At 42.2% G+C, this 24,056-nt stretch overlaps 1 protein-coding gene across 1 annotated transcript in view; it reads left to right on the plus strand.

Moving 5' to 3' along the window:
* Positions 1 to 6,892: 6,892 nt before the first annotated feature.
* Positions 6,893 to 24,056, plus strand: part of LOC146822060 (fucolectin-like) — a 74,747-nt gene continuing 57,583 nt past the window's right edge. The window contains exons 1-2 of the mRNA XM_085609422.1: positions 6,893 to 6,962; positions 15,694 to 15,991. Of these exons, the coding sequence (XP_085465548.1) occupies positions 6,893 to 6,962; positions 15,694 to 15,991 (368 nt within the window). The remainder of the gene's footprint in view (positions 6,963 to 15,693; positions 15,992 to 24,056) is intronic.

Consider the following 24,056-nt stretch of genomic DNA (forward strand, 5'->3'; position numbering starts at 1 on the left):
AAGCGGATTGTTTATCTAGAATGTCCTTAGAGTGGGAAGATTTGGTGAAGAAATCAGAGTCTGAGGAAGCGGTAGCTGTTGTATGTGAGGTAGCGGAGTGCAGTCTCTGAACATTTTCCAAAGCTCAGTGGGCGCATGAAATGGAGAATGACAGGACGCTGTTAGAGGTTTTGGTTTTAATCAGGAAAGGTGCTCCGCGTGAGAATATGGTTTCGGTGGGTGTTAGACCTTATTGGAAACTTCTAGATGAACTTTCGATAAGTGGTCCTAATGTAGTGATGAGAGGTGACAGGTTTGTGCCTCCTGAGGGACTGCGTTTGCACATCTTTAAACTAGCTTATGAAGGTCATCTCGGTCAAGGGATGACTATTAGAAGGGTAAAACAAGAATATTGGTGGCCAGGAATGGACGATCAAATTCGTAGATGGGTAGAGAGTTGTACACTCTGCAAGGAGAGTGAAAAAGGCTTAAAGTTGGAAACCAGAGAGTCATGGGACACATTACTGACCCAGGGAAGGCATGGCATACCATTTGCTTGGACTTTGTTGGTCCTATGTCTGAACTATCATTGGACATGCGTTTTGCTGTGGTAATAATTGATGTTCATTCAAGATGGCTTGTAGTGAAATTCTTGAAGGATATCACTACTCAGTCGACAATCGATGTTTTGGAAAAATTGTTTGTGGATGAAGGTGTACCCCACATGTTGTTAACGGACAATGGTACGCAATTAACTTCTGGAGAAATGCGTTGTTTTTTGGAAAAGAGTGGTGTTAAACAAGTGTGCACTTCCTTATACAATCCCATGGGGAATGGAATGGTTGAGCGGGCGAACAGGTTAGTAAAAGGAACCATTCAGCTTGCTTTGGCAAATGGGCAATCTCCTAGACGTCTTGTGGAAGAGATGCTTTGGGCATATCGGGTCACCACACACAGTATAACTCAAGTTTCTCCGTTCCAAAGCATGAGAGGACGTGTACCAGGGTCTCGATTGGTTCCAGGTTGGCTCAGGGAATGGATTGTATCGGGTGGTGAACGTCCTGAGGAGTTTGTTGATTCGAAATTTAAAGTGGGAGATTGGGTCAAATTGAAGTTTGGTAGAGTCAAAGCGGGACTAAGCAAATTCTCTAGTCCTTGTAAAGTGATTGGTGTAGGGAAACATTTTGTTGTGGTTGAAGGAGGGCAAAAGTGGAATTTGCGCAGGGTAGCTCTATATCAGAGGGGTGGTTCTGTTGTTGAACAACCTCGTGGTGATGAGGAGTGCTCTGGTATGATGTTCATTCCCGATAAGTCATCTGATTTGGAATAAGAGGGAAGGGAGAGAGGTTCTCTGTCAGGGTTGAGTGCAGCGGGACATGGGGTTGAGGATGTTGTAGAAGGTTCTCAATTAAGGTGCAGTGTCAGAACACGCAAGCCACCTTCTTATTTGCAAGATTATGTCACTGTTTGACTCACATTTTCTTTGTAGTTGTTTTTTAATGTATTTGCTTTTCTGTAGCTCCAATGTAGGTTTATTTTAATAATATTGTTAAGGAGGAGGATGTGTTGTAATGTAACTTAACTGTGTAATCAGGTTCTTGGTGCTGCCCTACCTGTTCTGGAGTATGCTGCCATGAGCGTTCTTAGATTGTTAGGCTGACGGCACTCGATTGGTTGTGTTTCTCAATAAATCTTCTGTTCCTCACATCGTTCCTGTGACTTCCTTTAAGCAAGCAACTCAACATTATCCTTGTCCACAACCCTGGCAACCCAGTTGTAACTCGTGCCCTGCTCATGTGGCTGTATCGGGCTTGCACCAGTATGAACCTCAGTTTCCTACCTCCAGCTTGTCCTTACGTGGTTATACTAGCAAATGTACCTATTTTGTGCACTGATATATCAGGGAATGTTTATCAACTTAAAAATAAAGTAGTTCACTGGCTATCAACCCATTTTAAATGTAATTTTTGTAAATTCCGATCAAGTTCTATTTCTTAGAAGAGTTGCATGGATTGGCTCCTCATGCAAGTCTTTATCTGGTGATTACTTCGTGAATAATTTCAAGAAGGAGATATATGCTAGGAACCTGTTGTTTCAACGAGGGAGTGGGGCTAGTGGTCATACCTCAATCAAGGAGCTGTTGTTGGGTTTCTTTTGCACCCAACTGTGTTGATTAGTGATTCCCACTCAACACTAGGTCAAGCGCCATTTGCCCCATCATGGGGCCACAACCTCTCGCTGCACAACAGATTTCAGACCTTGATCAATCTTAAGAAGTTAGATTGATGCGCCATGTCTCTTAGATCTCCATCTTTACAGGCTGGAGATTCCACAGCTGTGTCTAACATCTTTCATGCAATGCCAGCAGATAAGCTCACCTTTCCTCTATTGAATATTTTCCTGGGTAGTTTTTTTATGTTAAGTTTGAATATTGCAGGCAAAATTGTGATGTTTGGCTGGGATTTATACACTAATTCAATTATTTAGCATTTTAGGAGACCTGGGTTGCGTCAGAGTTATTTTGAGATGGTTATGTTTGCTATTCAAAATGTGCTATGCCTTCTAATTCAGGCAGAGCTAAGGGAAGGTCCATTGACCTGGTTCAGATTAAATGTTAACCTAACACATTTTTAAAATTGATGTTGATTATTGTTGAATTCTGCAGTTTTTTCCTTCAAAATAAAGGTATTGTGATGTTTGTTTTCATTTAATACATTTTGATAAGGCTGTTCTTAACCAGACAGAATGAGTTATTATTTGTACCTTTTTACCTTGACTGATGACCAGCATGTCAGGCAACCTACATTTTTCTGCAATAACCTTGTTGTTACGCAGAGATTTCAACTAGAACTTTTTTGTTTGATAATTCTAGTTTGGGATATCGTCTAATTCTCAGTGGCAGAAACTCTCAAAATATATTATCAATAGGCACCTGGTAAATACTCTTGAGTCTGAGAATTGCCCTGTTGTTCTAACATTTGTGGATGTGGCTGTAATACTGTCATTGATTATATATTTGCGTCACGCAATGTAAAGATATAATTTGTGATGCACAGTATAGATTCTGTGAGGGTCTAGGTACAATGGAACACTGCCTTAATTTACATCCAATTATTATCAATTATACCATTGCTACGAGCTGCCCATAGTACCTAGCTTTCATGGTTTTATCCAGTGCTTTCAATTTCATTAATAGATCAAAACTATGGGAGCTGCTAAGAAAAATCAGAATGAAGGAAGCCTTAGTCAATTGTTTATCCACACTTGATGCTGATCATTCGGCTAAGGTCAAATTTGGGAATTGTGGTGCACACTATCTTTTAATTTCAAGCAGGGGATATGGTTGTATTTTGGCCCCTATTTATTTATATTGTATATTATTAATGTGGACTCCTATTTGATAAGTTCTAGACAGGATGTTCCAGTAGTGAGTATGAAGCCGATTCGAGCCCTCCTTTACACGGACAAGAAATTACTCTTAGCCTGCACGCCTAATGGTACATTTTCTGGATGATCTTTTGCTTTAGAGATACATTTTGCCAGATTTCTTGTAATGACATGTCGCCCCAACAGTACTAGATCTCATACCATCTAAGTTAAAGGAAGTATATTAGTGAAAGTGAAACTATTTTGCTATCTTGGGGTTATGTTTGATAGTGCCAATTCACGGTCTTCCTGTTTGTCGGGTAGGTACCAAAAAATCTCACAGTCAGTAGGTGCAGTATTTAACATTTCTTCTGAAGTAGACCTATTATGTTATAATTGGAGATTCGTAATATGCAATGTGTTCTGATCCTTACGTATGGTGCAAGGATTTGGGGTTACAAAAATACTGTGTTTTTGCAGGTTGAGGAGAATCACCCCAACCCAATGCCCCCGTTATTTCTCTGAGGAGGAGCTGGGGCTTACATATATTGAAGATACCATTACGCTTATTGCTACAATCCGTGCGCTTAAATCGAGATATTATCAGTGACAGTTTGAAACGTGATCTTAGAAAGACCCTGATAGTCTACACTTAAGAGAAAATATAGAAATTAAAAGACCTTTTGGTTTATTATTAATTTGATTGTTATCTATGTAAGAGGTTTTGAATGCTTATCTCCTTCATGATATTTTTTCTTCTTTTTTTTATGGATTGCTTAAATGTAACCTCCCTGTTTAAATATGGTATATGAGTTTGTGCTGTTCTCCGAAAAATAAAATTTGAATAAAAAATATTTAAAAAAAAGAAATTAAAAGACCTTCAATACAGATTTATGTCTCAATCCAGATAACCTTGCAAATCGAAACATATCTGGTCATGGATTTTGGAAGATGGAAGAGAGGGCTCTTGTTGAAATTCAGGCTCTTTCCATTATTTATTGTCTGTTTTATTAGGTCAATATAGTACTGTTTTTGCGTGTTTTTGCCTATGCGTTCAATATGCTAATCAGACTTGACTTTATTTTATGGTTTTCTGCTAATTTTATCCGTTTTTAACAAAATGTGTTAATCCTGCAGAATTGCACTGTGTTTTCTACAAATGTTGTTAGATTAAGATGTCCGTTTTGGCTTTGTGGTCTTTTTAATGTCAGCTGTGCGACAACGTAATAGTATTATGCTTTAATATTTATGCTTGTATTTGCCAGATTGTAACCTATTTGATTATATATTTATAAATGAATAATTGATTGATTGATACTTAAGGGAGTAAGTGCATTTTTGGAATGGGAGAAATCTCCTAAAGATAAAGGACCCTACCTTGAACCAGATGAATAAGTAATTGCATAAACCTTGGTATTTTATGATATTTCATATGTAGTACATGGTAAACTTAAATAAATCATGTCAATAAAAGGTGTTGCTCCAAACTTTGTTTAGTACATATCGCTAACCAATTTGTTTAGAACTCCACACTTGCTTTAAAACATTATAATAATATTTGTTGCCGAGGTATGTAAGCAGATGGGAACCTACTCGTTTGAAAGGGGGCTGCACTCGGCATTGCCATGCACAAGGTGGCAGGCACCCCGCGGTGCATACCACGTTCTGCATGGCAATGCACAACATGGCATTTTAACATCGCAGGAGTGCTGCAGCCAGCAGCACCCGCGGCAATGTTAAAATCCCATTTGCGACTGCCAAGGGGGCGGTCGCATCATAATTGGGATGGCGAGACCACCGCATGGCAGGCAGGCGATCCCATTACCGCTAGGCTGGCGGGCGGACTAAAGTCCCCCCGCCTTCCTAATCACCCCCTTAGTCCCAGTCTGGGGTGTGTAGATAGGTCACCATCAACGATTCCCCTCCTACATCTCCCTAGTCATCTCATCTGCAGTGGTGCACAGCTTGGTTGCAGAGTCAAAAGCTGAACAAAGTACTGGTCGGAGGAAGCTGTACCTGGCCAATGAAGATCGGTGCAGTGTTTAAATTCTCAAAGGCTCTTCTAATCCTAGAGGTGGACAATCCCACTGTAATCACCTCATGTCTAAGTAATGAAACACTGCTGACCCTTCTGGGAAGTTTGAATTGTTCCAGGTGAAATAGTTATTGTTCTCATGCAAGAGGTCGGATTCTAATGGAATGCAGATTATGGTAGGAAAAGTGGAGGAGCATTTTCTCTCTGGATTGAGGAACTGCCAATACCTCAGATAGACTGTGGGATACCTCTCTCTAAAATGCCTTGAGGAATTGTATTTTTGCAGGAAGGTATCAAAGAGAGCAGAAGTTCAATATTGTATATGATATGGCGCATTCCTGCTATCTCCCTTTCACACAATAAAGTGCAGGAAGTTTCAGAGGGAAAGATTCTCACTAAGAGAGAAACCAAAAACCTGCAAGAGTGAGATAAAAGAACAGGGAGTGTCTGGTAGTGAATTAAAGTGACATGACAGCAATTACTTATAGAAAAAATACTGTTACCTACTACAAAAGGCCAATTGACATTGTTTATTTCTAGCACGTTCACACATTTTAACTGTGTACTAAGACACCTGATAAATAAGAAAATGCATATTTACCCTTGCTTCTACTTTCTGGTGGTCTGTGCCTCATCAGGCCTTTATCCCTGTGATGGCTGCGGTTCCTAGTTGGTCGCAAATAGTGACCTACCTCATTAATATTCATGAGGTAGGTCGGGTTGCGATCACACTAGGAATCACTATTTTATATATACTTATTTTGTACATTTGGAATTGCGATTTCCTAATTCAATAACAATTGCAATTAGGAATTCACAATCCCTAAATGTTGTACATCTGGCCCTTAGCGATGTGTGCTCTTATGGCAAGCCATAGAGTGTGTAGAATATAGCCAGTTTTTATTATTTCTGGTGCCTTCCAGATTTCATTAGTCCAGTAGACATGCTTTTGCCACTAAAGGAGAACATTGGTTGCCAATAATGCAGAGTTTTAAATTATGTTGCTGTAGAGGTTGAAATGCTCTGGTTATAACATTCAGCTGGCCTAACCAGTCGAACAGTGTAAATCGCAGGACTTATAGAGAGTGCAGGCTAAAGCCCAACAGCTCTTCTAGGGCTCTCAGACGGAACTGACATAAACTACTGGCTCGCAGGCTCGCAATCAATCGCACACTCGAACAGCCTGTCGCTCACACCAGACTCTGCACACAGATACTGTCTCCAGGATCACTCGTTGACACACTGTGATACTGCCCAGTCATGCAAATAATAAAACATGGTCAGTACATCTGTAAAACTTTAAAATGTTTCACAGATAACAAATATTTGTGTTTCACAATTTGCACCGGATTATTACTATTATTGACAGGCTGCCAAGAATATAAATGTATTCAAATGATGCAGAAATGTAAATATTGTAGCAGCCTCTGCTAAACCAGAAGAATCTCTCTTGATAATGTACCTTATAAAATTAAAATGTATTTTACAATGATGTTGTTTTTCTATTGCAGGATGAAAGGCTTATTTGTAGCAGTTCTTGTCCATGCTGTTTGTTTCATCAGCGCTGCTCATGAAAGCACATGTAAGGCTTCAATGAACTTGACATTTTGTGTAAACACTTTAGTGTGAGGCCATGTTTTGCTTTCAACATTACCAATTGGAAATATAGCTATTATGTATAAATGTGGTATTTCTATAGCGCAACCCTAGCCAAAGACAGAGGACAGCCATGCAGGGTCCTGGATCAGCATAAAGTCAATGAGTCATAGGAGAGCTATCTGTTTTGTGGAGGTTAATGCATTGTGATGTAATATTCTGTGAAATGTTTTGTCTTCAAACCTGAATTTGGGTAGGGCTGACGGATAGGGTGATGTTGATTCAGATCCTAAGTCCACAGATAACAAAGGCCTTCCACCTTTTTCCATTTTTGCACTTAGGGGCCGATTACGATGTGGCTTGGAAGGCCTCCTAATAGCATTTCCTCTGTCCGAATCAGATCGGGCACATATCTTTCCGACCGAGGGCCCGAGCCAGAGGGCTTTCCTAGCAAATCACACTCCGGGAGTCCGAACGACCGATTCCGATGCATCCGTATAGTGACAGACTGGTTCGCTCGTACTGCCATTGAACTCTATGGGAGCCTGTATACTGAACGTGTACACAGGCTCCCATAGCAAAAAGGGGTGGGTGGGGAAAAGCCTGCACCCTGTGGGGGTGCCGGCCACACTGTGCATGCATGGAAAGGGGGGACCCATGGGTACCCCCACGGGACTGATTCAGAGGGCCCCGGGTGAAGGGGGTCCTGCTACAGCCTCCCCCGAAGTCCGATTCCTACAGCCTTTTCGTCTCGGGCAAAACCGAGTCGATACAGCTGTCTGAATCGTGCATCGTCCTAACTCGTTCCGAAGCCAGCTCCATTGAGCGGCACAGTTCAGCTGCGAATGAGTCGGACTGACAGGATCGAGTTGGAAAACGATTCGGTCAATGCGGACGAGATCTTCCGGTCGCATGATACTTGGTTGTTCGGAATGATTCGATCGGATTTGCTCGTTCCGGAACCCATGTGGAGGCCTTCCTAGCGAGATCAGACTCAAGCCCGAATCGAAAAGTTTCTGACTGACCGATTATGATGCTAGTTACGCATTAGGAATATCCTAATCTGAACCCGACAGCATTCAGAATGACTGAGCCGTACAGAGCAGCTTCATACGTCTACTTCTCTACGGGATGCGTTTCTGACCAATTACTATGCTGGATTCGGACAGCCTTTCCGAATCGTGCCGTCCAACTTGAATCAGCAGTTGGAATCAGATTATGGGAGCCTGTAGCGTCCCCCCCTGTACCCGAAGCCTTCCCAATCGGGCCTGTGGGGGTACCCATGGGTCCCCCCTTACCAGCCATGCACTGTGGGGCAGGCACCAGGGGGTGCCCACCACATGGTGCCCGATTTTTCCAGCCTCCCCTTTCTTCAATGGGAGCCTATGCATTCGTTCAGAACATAGGGTCCCATTGAAGTCAATGGGAGTCCGACAGAATCACATCTGGAAGCATCCGGCTGCATCGTAATCGGTCAGTTGGACTATCCCGATCCGAGTCGGATGGAAACCATTCCCAAACCGATTCGGTCGGAATGATTTCCGAATCGCATCGTAATCGGGCCCTTAGTCTGAAGTCAAATGTTGCCATTGCTTTGAGGAGAATGACATAAATATCGAATCCCAAAAAATCTTTTACCTAAATTATTATCTTTTTACTCTAAACAATGTTTATTGGTAATTATTAGCATTTAATTGGTGATTAATTTGAATAATGGATTGCTATTTTAAATATTTAAGTGTGTTTTGTGATTTCTTTTGTATATTTTATTTTTCTACACCTGAATTAATAATTTATATTTTACTAGCGGTTATTGGATTTGTATGGGAATAAAGTAGGAAGGTATTTAATTTGAATTATTTTTTTAATAAATTATTCTTTTAAGTTAATTAAATATATTTGGTATTTTTTTAGTTAATTGCTAATTTACTGATATTTTTATTTAATATTAAGGGTCTTATTTCGATGTTGGTGGGCTCGCCACAGAAAGGTTGTCGGTGGCGGATCCACCGACATCCACAGAAGTGGTCCGACTGTTGGTTTATGATCCAGCGATCAGAGGCATTTGGCAGAGGGACCAGCCTCCGCTTTTCCAACATGCTCAAGGAGCCGGTCGGGGCAGCAGAGGGACCATAATCTGTACAATAGGGGTGGTACCTGCTCAGGCACTGCCATAGGGATTACGATGTTTGTTTCCCTTGGCCTGTACATGGCAGTTGGACCACCATGTACAGGCAGACGGAAAGGGACTTTGGGGCTCCTAGCAGAGCCCCTGCTCCCTCTGGGCCTATGCTATGAAGCCTGGGGAGCACATGTGATGCCCCCCAAACATCCATGCACCACGTGCCAGGCAACATATAGTGCCTAGCACAAGGTGCATGGATGTTTAAAAATATGCCTTTTTCAATTGCACTTTTCTGGGCCATAGCACAAGCTGCAACTGAAAAAGGCATATTTCTGACCACCGTTCTGGCGGTCGCATTGTAATAACTGGGGGTGGAACCACTGACTACTAGTCGGCACGGTTCCACTCCCACTTGAATGTTGGTCGGACGCTCGTCCGACCGGCATCGTAATGAGCCGCTAAATGTTGTAAAACGTATTCTATATTATTGGCGTATTTGTGTTTTGAATTACTATGTTTATGTTATTGTTGTATTTATAATTTATTTAAAAATTACTAGGGTTTGTGGAATTTTTAGGATAGTATGGATGGAAGTGCATTTATTTGAAATGTATTCAATTTGTTAGTTTAATGTATGTATCATTCTTTTATACATTTAATTGTATGTATTTGTTTAGTGTATATTTATTTACTTTTAATATGTTTTGATGATTTAATATTGTTAGGTATTTACTGGTTTATTTAAAAATGTTTAGGAATTGGAATGGTATATGTAACCCTTCCAAAGTCCAACACTTTCTGAAAAGTCCATGCCCTGCAGGAACTGAGGTGTATGCACACAGGGGGGGCACAACATCCACATATGGAGAAGGCACAGGGGGCCTGTTTCCTCTCCATGACGGTGTAGATGGAGTAAGAACCTCAATGACAGTGGCGGCGGAGAGTAAAATTGTAATGTGCTTGAAAGGACCGTGGCTGTCCCTCCAAGCATATTGCGGCCTCCTGACCGGCGCAACACCGTCAGGAAACATCAGTTCCCTGACGGTTCCAACAGGGCTGTGGCGGTCCAACCACCAACTAGTAATTAGGCGGTCGGGAGACCCCCTACTGCCATGCCCCCACAAGTCTGGTGGTCTGTGGACCGCCAGGCCTCCTAAAGCTTCCTGGAGCCCAGGAAGCTTTAGGAGGCCTGGTGTCAGCTCAGGGCATCAGATTTGCCTTCAAAGAAATGGCCTCAGGAGAAATCCCCGGCCCTGATGGCCTATCCATGAAGTTTAATGCCAGGTTTGCCAGGAATTTGGCCCCGAGGATGGAATCTCTATACACTAAAACACAAGGTCTATGTTCATTGCTTGCGGCCACTAGAGATGCAATGGTGATTCCACTTCTCAAGTCCAAGGTACTGGGTGCCCACACCTGCGCGTTCCATCCTTTATCCATGTTAAATATGGATTTTAAATTCCTTAGTAAGGCCCTGGTCCTCAGATTACTCCCCTATATGACTGCACTTATACATTGCACAAAAAATGGGTTTATCACCCAGAAGTAATGCTCCGTCCATATGCTACCATTATGTCTGTGGACCTTTAAAAGGCCTTCAACTTGGTGAGATGGCACTTCCTTCCTTTTCGAGGTCATGCATAAGATGGGGCTGGGAGAGAACTGGGTTAAATTGCTATACTCGGCCCCCACTTCGCAGATCAAGAAAGGTTCCTCTATTCCTGCACAATACAATGTTTGTAGAGGTTCTAGACAGGGGTGTCCGCTATCACATCTACTGTTTGCTTTGGCCATTGAGCCACTGGCAATGCTTTTCCACTGAGAGTGACTGTAGAGGGCAGGGATCACATCCTCTCCTTGTACGCGGATGATCTGCTGCTTTAGCTTGGTGATGGCCCAAGGGGGGCCGCTACCACAGTGACCCTACTGGGGGAATTCGAGACACTTTCAGGCCTCCGGGACAAAAAGACCAAGACTTATATGTTCCCCTTGACAGCAGGTGCCCAAAAACCAGGAATATGCCGCGGCACTTGACCTGGTCCCAGACAACCTTCCGGTATCTGGGTATTCATGTGTTCCACTCATTGGAGGACCAATGGCAGGGTAACCTAGGGAATGCTCCTAAATATTATAAAGAACTGCACCCCCTTCTGGCAATCTCTGAAACTTCCCATCATGGCTCAGATCTTGATGTCCAAAATGATCATGCTGCTGAGATTACTATAGTTTTCACTAATCTCTCGGTCAAGATACCGGGTTCCTGGTTTCGGCAATTGGATACTCTCCTTAGGGAATCAATATGGGCGACCGGCAACCACAGAGTTTCATTGTAGGTCCTTTGGTGCCCCCCAGATGAGGGAGGCTAAGTAGCCTACCGATTTTGAGCTGTTTTTTTGGCGGCTCAGCTACAGTGGGTCACTCAATGACTTGATGGAGTCCATCAGGAGGAACTGGGCCTCGTGGAAATGTCTAGCTGTCAAAGAGCTTTGCTGGCATGACTAATCTGTCCAGCGGTGGAGATTCCTCAGTCAGGGGTACTATGTGCTGTGTCCTTACAATGCTGGAAATGGCACAGAGGACTGTAGGACTAAACTTTATGCACCAGCCTTGCAGCTGGTGGGGCTCCATCACAGTACCCACTTTCCTTTTTTACAGATGTACAATTGGCTGCCTGGACAGAAGCTGGACTAATGACAGTGGGTGAAGGTTATCAGCTGGGAACTCTGAACCCACTGGAAGATTTAGTGACCCCTGGGTAGATTTTTAACATACGAGGCATTGACAAGAATCTTTTGGGACTTGTGGTGGGGCAACGAGACGAACCGGAGGCAAATGCAGTGCTACAACTACTGGTTTCTATGGGCACTGCACGACACCAGTTGAAATGGTTCTATAAGTTGCTATCAGCAGTGGTTCGAAACCACTGGTGGCAATAGGAGATAGATGGGGGGGACTGTTGGGGTGGGAGCTCACAGACTCAGAGTGGTGTAAAATCCTGGCATACCCTAAGAAAGCCTTTAGGAACATGAGGCTGATACACCCAATACGTACACTTAATACAACCCTGGGCCGCATTCTCATCTGCACTTTGGAAACCTGCCCACTGGTGTTGCTTCCTATACCTCGGACAAGGAAGGTGGGCACAAAATTCCTAGATGTGGCCCTGGATTTAGCTAAGAGGCGCATAGCACTGACTTGGAAATTTGGGGTGGGACCAGTGGCTGGAACTTGGTGAAGGATGTCACGATTTAGAGCTAGAAAGGAAGAGAGAGCCCTGATTAGGGAAGATGCCTGTGGTGAGTGACACCACCCATTTGCGGAATTGTGGTTGGAAGTGCTAGAGTCCTGGGAACACCCAGAGGAGGATACAGGCAAATATATAGAGGGACACATCGTGCCAGCTGTCACTGGGGATACAGATGAGGAAGATGACACACAATTAAAGTGTAGAGTGGCTGTATCTCTTGATGAAAATGTGCCACATCCCATGATTGCTAAACTGTGGGACACAGGAGGTTGTGTCTCCTCCACCTCACATACCCCCACTGTTCAATTATTCTTAGGTAATTTACCAGTAGAGCCTCTTTCCCTCCCCTCCAGCACCCCTCACTGAGCTCCCCGGTAACCTCATACTTTCACTTTTTTGAGCACCCAGATATATCCACATCAGATTGGTGGACTGACCCCTGAAACAGTTTGGTTTGCCTTTTTTTGTGTTTCATGAATTTAAATGTATTGGCCTCTGAAAATTCCCTTAATGATACCTTTGAATGTCAACATGAGTAAACATAGGACCTGGAGCAGACAGTCAAAACATCGCTGGTTCTAACCGATTGAAGAGGTTGGCTAAATCATATGACAGCAGATGAGGGGAAGAATGTCAAAAGAAGTATGTTATATGATTCCCCTTAGTCATCCGAAAATCAGAAGTTATGACACTGAGTGAAGATAGTCATACTATCACTTATTATTCTTTGTATGCACAAGAGAACCCTGTCCATCATGCCTGCATATGTACCAAATGTTTGAACCTTCCTGTACATGCTGCCGAAATGCCCTGAGTGTCTCATTGTTTTTAAAATACAGAGATACTTTCATGAACATGTATATTTTAAGTCATGTAAGTCATCTGTGCAGCTTTTGGTGGGTGCAGAATAAGATTCTTCTTTCAGGTTCACCCACAGGGAAGTGCAACAGAATTGTTAAGTCTAAGAACATTCTGTTCCTAGTGTGGTGTGGCTGGTTAAAACCAACCTGATCACCTCCACAAGTATGTACATTTCGTAGATCAATTTGCAAATGTTAATGCACTCTCCAAATGCTGTGATTATATGTGCCTCAGCAGATGTGCTAATCCTAAATATTATTTAGACATGTTACCACACCTCAATACTTTGCTCATACACTAAATTAACTTATTCTCAGTTGACATTCAACATATGCTCATGGCATGAAATGTGACCATATCTAGGAGCTATAGTGTCCTCTTCTTCCAATCGGAGTGCCAGCAAGAACTGATGCTTTAGGTTCAGCACATCTGTAAGCGATTAGAGGAGCATTAGTTCCTCCTTTGTTGCCACTCACATCTCCAACAGTTACTTGGTATATGCTGTCCTTCATTGTACAAGGTAGAAAATACAAGATAATGCCTCCTCAGTGCAGTTGACCATGCTCAGGGCTATTACTGTAGTATACCAAGCCTGGTCCTCTCTAAACCAAAAGGAAACCAAGACAGGTTCTGCCCTGACTGGAGCTCGTCAGTTGGGTGCAGCTTGGTTCCAGTGGCAAAGTAGCACGAGACCTGCATCTAGGCATGGACTTGAATGTTGTAATTATAGAGGGGGTTGAGAAACGTAATCATGCGTTACTAGGAACTTACTCCTCACTTTTCTTTCAAAGTGCTAAAAATTATGTTTTAGATTCACCACAGATTAAATCTGTAGTAGCCAGTTGTCTAGAGATAGCTTAATTGCATATTTCCATTTTTTCAAGAAGTTTGGGTTTGGGTCTTATCAAAGGTTTTACTAGTCAACGTTTTTAAAAATAGTTTATATCTTTTGTAGCTGAGAAAAGTTAAAATGATGGTGTGCTTATAATTTGGAGGGAGGGTGAAGGAGAAGCCAATCAATTTAGTGTATGGAACAATCAATAAGATCCACAATTTTCAATGAATGCATTCCATGCACAGACGAGAGATTTACTTGTCAGACTTTCCTGCCAAGCCAAAGGAAAGAAAGACAAACTGATTAATGAAATGTATGTTAAACCAAAAGACTAGAACTTACAACACATTTTTTCCACTTTGCATGTGTGCTGCACTGTACAGCATACATCCACAGTGGGAAAAGTTTTACATTTATTCTACGCATAGTGTTTTGTTCTTGAAGGGTATACAAAATCTATGCTAGACTCACATGGACAGAGTTGCACTATGGTGCAAACGTGTGCTTGGTGCTCTGTAGCAAAAGTCTATGCCAGCGGTAAGGGTAGAGCAGGATAGTGCTATATTTCTAAAGACATGGTGCTTTCCTGCTCTCCACCTGTGACCCGTTGACCAGAAATTTGGAAATCTGGGTCTACATTTCCTGCGCCTGGTCAACATTCACAACTTTAGTGACAATACTGAACTCCCCTTCTCCTAGGCGATCGATAGCTCCCTTATATGCAGCAATGCAGACAGAAGCAGCAAACTGTTACATCTGCTAAAATGATGTGGTTTGCAGAATTGAGCCCGCCCCTTACTGACGACCTTGGGAAATAATGCTGTGCCCATGCAGGTGCTCTCTCTCCTGGGCATAGACATAGACTAATTCATGTTACATTTTTACAGAGTATCATACCCTAAGAGACTCTACAGGTCAGGACTACAAGACAACTCAAATTGTGCATGATGTGGGGCCCCAGAGGCAAGGTTCCTGCATCTAGCATGCCAGTGCCTGAAGGTTGATTAATTCTGGCACAAAACAGTACAGGAGATTGTTGCCATGAAAGATCTCTTTGTTCCTGTGACACTGTTGACAGCTTCACTGGGGCATATACAAGCGATCCCAGTGGAATCAATAAAATTCACAGCCATGATGTTGCTGCCGGCAAAGAAAAGGGTTGATATCCACTGGTGCCGGGGACCCCCCCCCCCCCGCGAGCACTAAATCTTGGTTATGTGATGAGATCTGTTGCAATGAACAATCAGATGCTTAATGGGAGATGATGCTACGTAATCTAGACACGCAGAAATCTGGGGTCCACTGAGAGCATATGTCCTTCAACAACCAGCAGAGGAGCCTCATGCTGCAGTGAAGCTGTCACCGTAGACAATGATCTATGAATGTATTATTATTTAGTGCATTAACACTCTATAATGCCCCATGTTAAATGTTTTACTAAATCAGCACGCAAATCCATTTCTATTGTATAAGGATTAATTATGTTAGCCTGCAACCAACACAAAGCAGCTTTCCTATTACAGACTGTGTTTTTCTCCACTTACAAATTCACAGTGTGACAGAAGAAATTGTAGGCATGAATATTTTTTGGAAAACATTGTATATGCTGCGCCGGATCATAATGTCACTTAATATTTACTCTTTTTTAGTGGAAAATGTCGCCTTACGTGGTCGTGCTACCATGTCAAGCCAGCTCCCTGACACAAACATTGGTCACTTTGGACACGCCATGAACGCCATTGATGGGAACCTGAATTCAAACTACTTTCAAGCATCCTGCAGTCATACAGACCGTGAGCTGTCCCCCTGGTGGAGGGTTGATTTATTATCACCGTATAAGATTCAGTATGTGACCATCACTATCACAAACACTGTTCCAGAAAGGATGAACGGCGCTGAACTCCTCATTGGCAACTCCCTGGCAAATAATGGGAATACCAATCCCAGGTAAAGTATATATGTCAGCTAAACCTTTCCTTAACAGTTGCTGCATTTTGAAGTGTCAGAATATGTATTTCTGTTGTATCTGGAAATATAGTATATACTATAATATAGCAGACTGTGCTGCTTCCACATATCAAGCCACAAGGTCTTACATTTGAATATTTGAATAAACATCCATCTAAATAAGGTGTACATTTCAATAAATGCTGGATGTTGTTGAAAGCAGATAATATGACCTATCTGACCCTCTAGATTCACCAAGAAAACTGATTTAAATAAAAGCAGCACTGAAACCACGTTCAAAGCTTCTCTAAGAACATCACTGAAAACACAGCAGAGTCAACCTCCCCGGCCACCCCCAAGACGACCTACAACTAAACCCCCAAAACAACCACAGCTGCCTCCAACACTTATTCTAGACTGGGAACCATGCTACCAAGTGTCCTTGATACTCCTGGCCACAGTGAGAAATTTGCTTTCTGGTGTTGTTTAACTGCATAGGTTTGGTGGAATTCCTACTATATATTCTTACCAATAAGCCCCCTTCAACAAATATGGACTTCATGCAGAGAGGTTACAAACGTAATGCCATGTGCTCTTGTATAAGGCCTTGCTTCCTAATTCACCTATCATAGTCCTAGAGCTGTTTTAAAGTGGCTCCAAGTAGCTGCCCACGCCTTATAAAAAGCAATGAGAAATAAATAAACAATATAAATAGCGTCAGATCAGTTTAATTGGTTTGCTTTATGGTACCTCCCTGAAAGATGAGCTTGAAATTTTTGTTGAAAATAATCATGCTAATAAACAAGTGGTGTTGATTTTTGGCCAATTGAAGAGTTGACTATAACATCGCGAATCCTGTAATTATTGCCAATAGATATATGAACTACGATTGTTCGATTTAAAAGGAAGCAGCCCAGAAGAGGAGTTTGATCTGGCATTTATTTCGATACCTGATATAGCGCAGTGCAAGCACTATCACAATCTATACCATAACAGTTTTAGTGCACCCACCTTGCACTGCAAGTGTGAAAAAATGCCCCTTCTTGCATGGCCACCCCCATTTTTTGCTGGCTTTTTTTGCTGGATTTTAGACACTGCACACTGGGACAGTGCCCAGTGTATGTGCTCTGACCCATAAAACATGTGGGAATTTGCTAACCCCTGGCTTGCTTATTTAACTCACTCATAAGTCCTTGGTATATGGTGCATAAGGGAGGGTGCATGGTTGTTAAAAGTGGGATATGTAGAAAATGTATGTTACCATGTCCCTAGAGTAACAAGGCCCTAAAGCTATTTTCACTGTGCCAGACCTAGGTGTCCTATGTAGAAAACCAGAGTAAGATTAAGATTAAAATACTAATAGTGTATCTCGGCAATAGGATCAGCTAGAAACAAAATTAAACCATTAGTTTTAATAGCTATTAAAAATCTAATTCAATGGTGAAGACTGATTTTTGATAAATATTACAAAAAAATATTTTTAGAAAGTTATCATTTACCTGCCTGAACTTTTAGAACGCTAATCAGTATTAGCTTTTACCAACTACCAGCCTATTCTTAGCCCGGAAGGAAGTGTGAAAAAGGTGTGAAAATCCACCCAGAACAATAGTAAGCTGACCTGAATGGGCAGAGATGACTCCTACAAACTCAATAGAATGTAGAGGGTGTGGGCTGTGCCCTTCCTGTTGACACCAACATGTCAGCTCTTAGATGACAATTCTGTCTGAAGCACATGTAGAAGGTTTGCACCCTTCAAGGAGAGCAAACATGATGCGAGAACAATTCTTGTGTATCCCTATCTGGTTGCTAACGAAGCATGATTGTGCCCTACTAGACTTCAGCTTCTGGGTTTGTTGTGGGAAGTGCCTGCTTCAAACTAGATCTTAGAGTTATATGTTGGGATCACCATAGTACACTTCCCACTCAAACCCCCAGCCTCAGAGCCCTTGTTTTGTGGAGCCGAAGACCTTCGCTATCTTGGATTTTCCTTCCCACATAGCATTTTGGGCCTGTCTGCAGTACGGCAAACAGGATCTACTGCAAACGTATTTCAGCCAGGTACTGGGAACCTCTACTCCATGGTCAGAGATAAACTAGGACTGTTTACGGGAGTCCGCCACTCACAGGCTGGGGAAGCCTACAAAGCTGGACCCTCACTTGTCCTTCCTTAGAACACTGATGGACTTGCAAAAGCATACAAGGCAGACTGAACTTGCTGCATTTGGCATTTGTGACTTTTGAGAAGAACCTGAGAAGGTTCGACCACCTTACACTTGAAATCCAAGAACAGAAACATCTCCCAGGATCATATGGCTTACCCCCTGGGTGACTCCAGTAACATGCCAAAGCTGTAGAGGACATCCCTATGAAGAATCCCAGCTGACCAGTGACAACTGGAGCTGGACTGAACTTTGCAGGTGTCCTCTGCCTTACATTGTGAGAGTCTCTAGGACTTGAGGTCCTGGGAGCCTTGGAAGTGTGGCCCTGTCATTGTTTGAGCACATAATGGAACTTTGGAATCTTTTTCCAAACGTTTATTCCAGAGCTCCATTACTTCAAGGTAGTATCTGACTGGCAGCTCTGTGGCAGATTTCAGCTCCATAACTTCAAGATAGTATCCAACCGGCAGATTTCAGGTTTGTCTTGCATGGAGAAGAGTTTCTCCTCAGAAAATGACAAAGACCCTCTTAAGATTTTTTTAGTTTCCTTACTTCCAGGCCCTAGTGGTGCCAATCTATTTGGCGTATCCTACCCGGGCTTGATTGCGCTTGGTATAAAATTGCACCTACGAACCGATCTATGGCGACCATTGACTACCATTGGTGTTTTTTGCTTTATGGCCCTGTTTTCAATTAAATCTTTAAAAATGTATTTCTCTGTTTCATCTTATTGGATTTTTGTTAATTTGGTGTCACTTTGCTTGTAAAAATGTTTTCTTTATTGCAATAATTTGGAGTGGGATTTTTATTGCATTTTGTTTTAGACTTTTCAACCTTTTTGGTACTTCTAAATGCTTTAAGCATTTGCATTATGTTAAGCTGTTTGCTCTGTAGCACAGGCAGAGCTCAGGTTAGAATTATTGAAACCTCAGATTGGACCTAATAGGATAGTGACTTTATACTTGAGATTGAAGCCAATCAATTACTTTCTCAAAGCAGAACTTTTAGTCTGTAGTGTGTTTATCTTATAGTTTTCCTTATTGAGGTTTTAAAATCTTCTCATTATCAAAACACATCACAGATGCAAATAACACATCATCAAACTATGTTTATTTTGCTGTCAGATTATGCGGTCACATTCAAGGATAAGCGGTGTAGTGTGATTGTGTATGCATGTCAAGCGACCTATTGCTTAGATATATTTAAGCAAGTGTAAAGTTTTGTCATGGGTCCAATATTTTTCCCCTCTGTATAATACTTCTCCCATTTGTTAGATTTTTGTTGTTGTTTTGGGAATTTCCCCAATCTTCGTATATTCGGATCTTGAAAATACAGTATCTGTCAATGCCACATTTCCATACTGTGACATTTGGGGATTTTTGGCATCTCCAGGTCTAGGTGATGTCTTTTTTACCCAATGTTAAACAAAGTCTCTCAAATGTCTTCTCTGCATTTGTAAGCCCTCATTCTCCAACTGATCGCCCCAGAAAAGACCAGGATTTGCAGAAAATGTCTGACATAAAGGAATCTAAAGCTGAACAAGTCTAGACTCTGTATATAAAGTTCCCTATTGCTGATTGGCAAATAAGTATTCTGACCCTGGTCCCTTGTTACAATGTTAGAGTCTCTCAGAGTCAGATATATACTAAGAAGGTATTTAAAGTTTATGAGGCGAAGCCAATTTGTGATTGACACAACACAGCGCAAATATTCATTCCTCATCTTGTAAAGGACCTTTATCTGTTTCCTTTGCCAACCTCAATTTCCTGAAATTCACAGGTGAGTTAGTCACTCAGATTATGTAAAGGTGAGACACATGTATTGTTATCGTTTGGATATAAATAACTGACTAACCATATTTTTGCCCTCTTTAATGATTCGAAACTTTGAACCTTGACTTGGTTTATTGCTAGCTCTGGATTCATCGTTTTGGATTCTCACATAGGGCCCCATATCTCACAATGAGCATGTTATTAAAAGAAATTCACACTCATAATGTTCAGTAATATAACATTCGATCTGACAAACACTGCATGATCTTGAAAATATTTAAGTCAGCCCCAAAAAATTGGGCACACACACAACCTACTCTATGACGTGCAGTCTAGCTTTCGATATCACAACGATACGATATCAGTACTGAAAGCATCTGTTGTAAACTTCCTGCTTTAGAGTGAACTACATAGGTTGGGAATAAGGTAATAAGGTCACCTCACCTCAAATCCCCCCTCATCCCTTACCCATCCAACCCCTCAAAAGAAAAGAAAAACTCCCTGCTGAACCAGCAATATTGTGTGGGGATCCAAACTAGGAGAGAAGCTAGAAAAGTAGGTGAAGCTACTCTTTGGGAGTCTGTAGACCCTCCAGTTACTGTCCTCTAACAAAGAAGTTTAGTCTGTATTGTTAACTTTCTTTTTTCACCTCCAGGGTATCCAATTTACTTGAGCTTCTCCAAAATCATCATTGGGTCTGAGGAATCCCTTGTAGTTGGCATACCACATGGGCTCACAATCTCTCAGAGAGTTGATGTTGAATGGCTTGACTGTAGAGTATTCCGACCTGAACAGTCTGATGTATATTTGCACCAACGTTAGCAAGGGCTGCCTCAGCCCCTTGAAGATCTAGGTTCTGGATGACTCAGGAAAGACACACAATGTAGGAAGAATTCAGATTTTAGAAATATGTCTTTTATGAAAGGGCACGATGGAAAGAAATTCCATGAATAAAGCATGGAGAAACTATTGGGCTGCTGGTGCGTCACCTTCTCCCATATTAAAAGTGATGCTCCAGCGGCCCAAGGGGCTTGTAAATAAGCTCCTATGTCTGGAGATTGTATAGAAAATACAACAATTCAGCAAGTGGACAAACAATAGTTCTGAATAGTACCATGGGCTCAGTTATGAAGGACCTATGCTTGTAAGAAATTTGAGGAGGTGACTCTCACCTCAATTAATAATCATAATCCTTGTCAGGGTGAATCATTGAAGTCACTAAACAAACCTGAGCTCAAGCCCCTGACAGCCATGGCTCAGAGCAGACAGGGTTAACGTGAAGGCAATGTATAGAGTATTTATGCAGTACCAAAACAAAAGTATGGACAAAATGCAACACAAGAAAAATCCTAAACCAATTTAGAAAAATAGAGAATATTTTAGTAAATAAAATGACACCAAAGGAAACATTTTTTAAATTTAAATTAAAAACAGTGACAAAAAGCACTGAGCGCCAACTAGGGTAATATAGTTGCATTTGACTGGTACCTAGGCACAGTTTAAGGCTGACTACAATGGAGCACGAGTAGAACACAGAAACCAGATTTGACCCGGTTGGAAATTTTACCTTCTGGCTTAGTGACTAATTTAATATTTGGCCGTTCAGCCATCCTTCCCCAGGGCAATGGATTCAATCACTCCATTGCCCTGGTAGAGGACCCAACTGCCAAATTTTGAAATCAGGCTGGCAAACATTTCAAACATTGACAGGAACCACCATTGAAGTGGTTCCTGCCAATGTATTGTAACATGACGGAGCAGTACAGCAAAGTTAATTTTGTTTTATTTTCAAAAGGAAACTCCCAAAGCGAGATTTTGTTTTTGAAAACTAAAAAATTATGTCCCCCATCCATTGGAGTTTTCACTCAGGGTGAGCATTTTTTAGTGATGTTTACCCCCAGATTTTTCCTGGCAGTGACTGGAATTGAAAAACATTTATATGTCCCACCGTCTAGTTAGGTGAGCGGACATATTTTTATGTTCCCGGGTTAGGCCTATGTAGTGATGCTGCTCATTTCTTACACTGTCCTATTCTTCACAATAAGATTTCTGCCGTGAACTTTTGCACATATTTGCATGCATGACAATGTTGGATTAGTTGCTCTGAAACTACTTTGTTTACACATCTAGCTTCCCACAACATCATCACGATGCCTTGAACATCATGTACAAGGCCTCTTTGCACACTATGTGCAAATGTCGTTCTATCTGCATCGACGGGGTGACAAATCTATCTACATATCCATGACATAGCGAATCTATAATGTACATAGGGGAGAGGAGTTGGCCTAACGGCCAGGGCGGTCGACCTCGGATCTGGGGAACCGGGTTCGAGTCTCGGCAATGACGCTGAACAACCTGTGATTCTGGGCAAATCACTTAATCTAACACAACTGGGGCTATGTAAAGCGCTCTAATACCCCAGGTAAGCGCGGTGGGGCAGGGGAGGGCGCAGCAGGGGGGGAAGCCAACAGACAACAGAATATTATTTAAGAACTTCTATTCTGTCATCTGTCGACTTCCCCCTCTCACCCAGCCTCACCGCGTTTACCTGTGCTGGCCACCACTGAACACAAATAATGACCATCCCGATAGATTAGCAGAGGAGGCACTTCAGCTGACACCGAGGCTTTCTGCATGCTTAGACATCACCACGCAGCAGTCTGACATCTCCGTGAGGAGGTGTCCAGTTTGTGACTAAGACGGGCTCTTACATTATGTCCTGCTAGATAATGGGGTTGAATCATCCCTTGATGGGATACTTGGCTTTAAACCCACAAACCTTCTAGGTACACTTAGAGTAGGGTTTGGCACAGTAGGAGTCTTCACATATATCTGCTTCTGCCTACTGATTATCGCAGCACATGTATTCTATACAAGGATAACGTTGGTTTTTGCACAGTAAGAGTACGCCCGATTACTGCCTTGTTTATATGCCTGCATATATACACTGTTTTAACACAAGGAAAGAACTCTATCTACTATTTACTCTTTTTGTGCTTGTAAACACATTTTTATGCTTCTGTCTTCTGATTATCGCAGCACATGAATTCCATACAAGAATAGCGTTGGTTCAATAAATATATTGAAAACCTTCCAGTGTCCATTCTGTATACTTCACTGAGCACGAGTAAGCACAAGTGACTGAGCGAAAAGTTCTGACCTGTTTCCACGATCCCTGAGGGATCAAGGTTGTCATGTTCAGTGGTTGCCAGAAACTATTCGCTCCCTGGTAAGGTTAGGGGTACTTATGGTGGCGCTGTGAGCTAGCTGGCCTCTAGGCCAACATATCCTACGGGGTGCCCGGAATCAGTTTAGGCACCTAACCCAAGGTTTATGTTGTCTAACAAATGCGCAGATCCTACGGATGGTAATGTCAATGTTGGTTGGGTTCTTATTCAACAGTCTATCTGAGTAGTTCAGTTATGCTTTTCTCAGAGAGCGTACTCACCTCAAAACCAGAGACGTCCATGATGAGATGGAAAATCTACCTCACCTGAGCATAAATTTATTTCATAAATGACCTTTTTTTCAACAATGACCGAACAATTTGAGAACACTGAAGAACAAGAAGTTAGACTAAACATTACAGAAAATTGCAGACATGCAGTTACTATGAAATTACTACATCACGGCCTCCCGGCACCAGGTGGGGATGGAGCCTTCGTTGTTGAGGCACACAAAGCATTCAGAACAGTGGTATTCTACCCCTGGGTTAGTATTTCGGCTGTGGATGCACGTACACAATTTTTTCACACTTACATTGAGGATGAAACACCAGAGGAATGCTTTCTATATGTGGACGTAGAAATTCTGTTACCTTACCAGGAACACATAAATTGGTTTAAAGGCGCCCTCCCCAATACTGAAGACAATGTGACTCGGTCCGCTTAGTAAAGAAGGAGCAATCTGGCCGGTCCTAGCTGCTTATTTACCACATCCTAATTTTGCTAATCTAAATGCAGCATAAATAACAATACTATACAAAGATCTTGTAAAAAGTTACAGAAACCTCTCGCAGTACATTATGTGAACACTCACAGTTAACCATGCGCGGACAGCTCATGCTGCACAACCACAATTGGCTGCTACGGGGATCAGCCCTCAAATGCTGAATGCTGTTATGGGAAACGT

The sequence above is a fragment of the Triturus cristatus genome, chromosome 6 (genome assembly GCF_964204655.1).
Source record: "Triturus cristatus chromosome 6, aTriCri1.1, whole genome shotgun sequence".
NCBI lineage: Eukaryota > Metazoa > Chordata > Amphibia > Caudata > Salamandridae > Triturus > Triturus cristatus.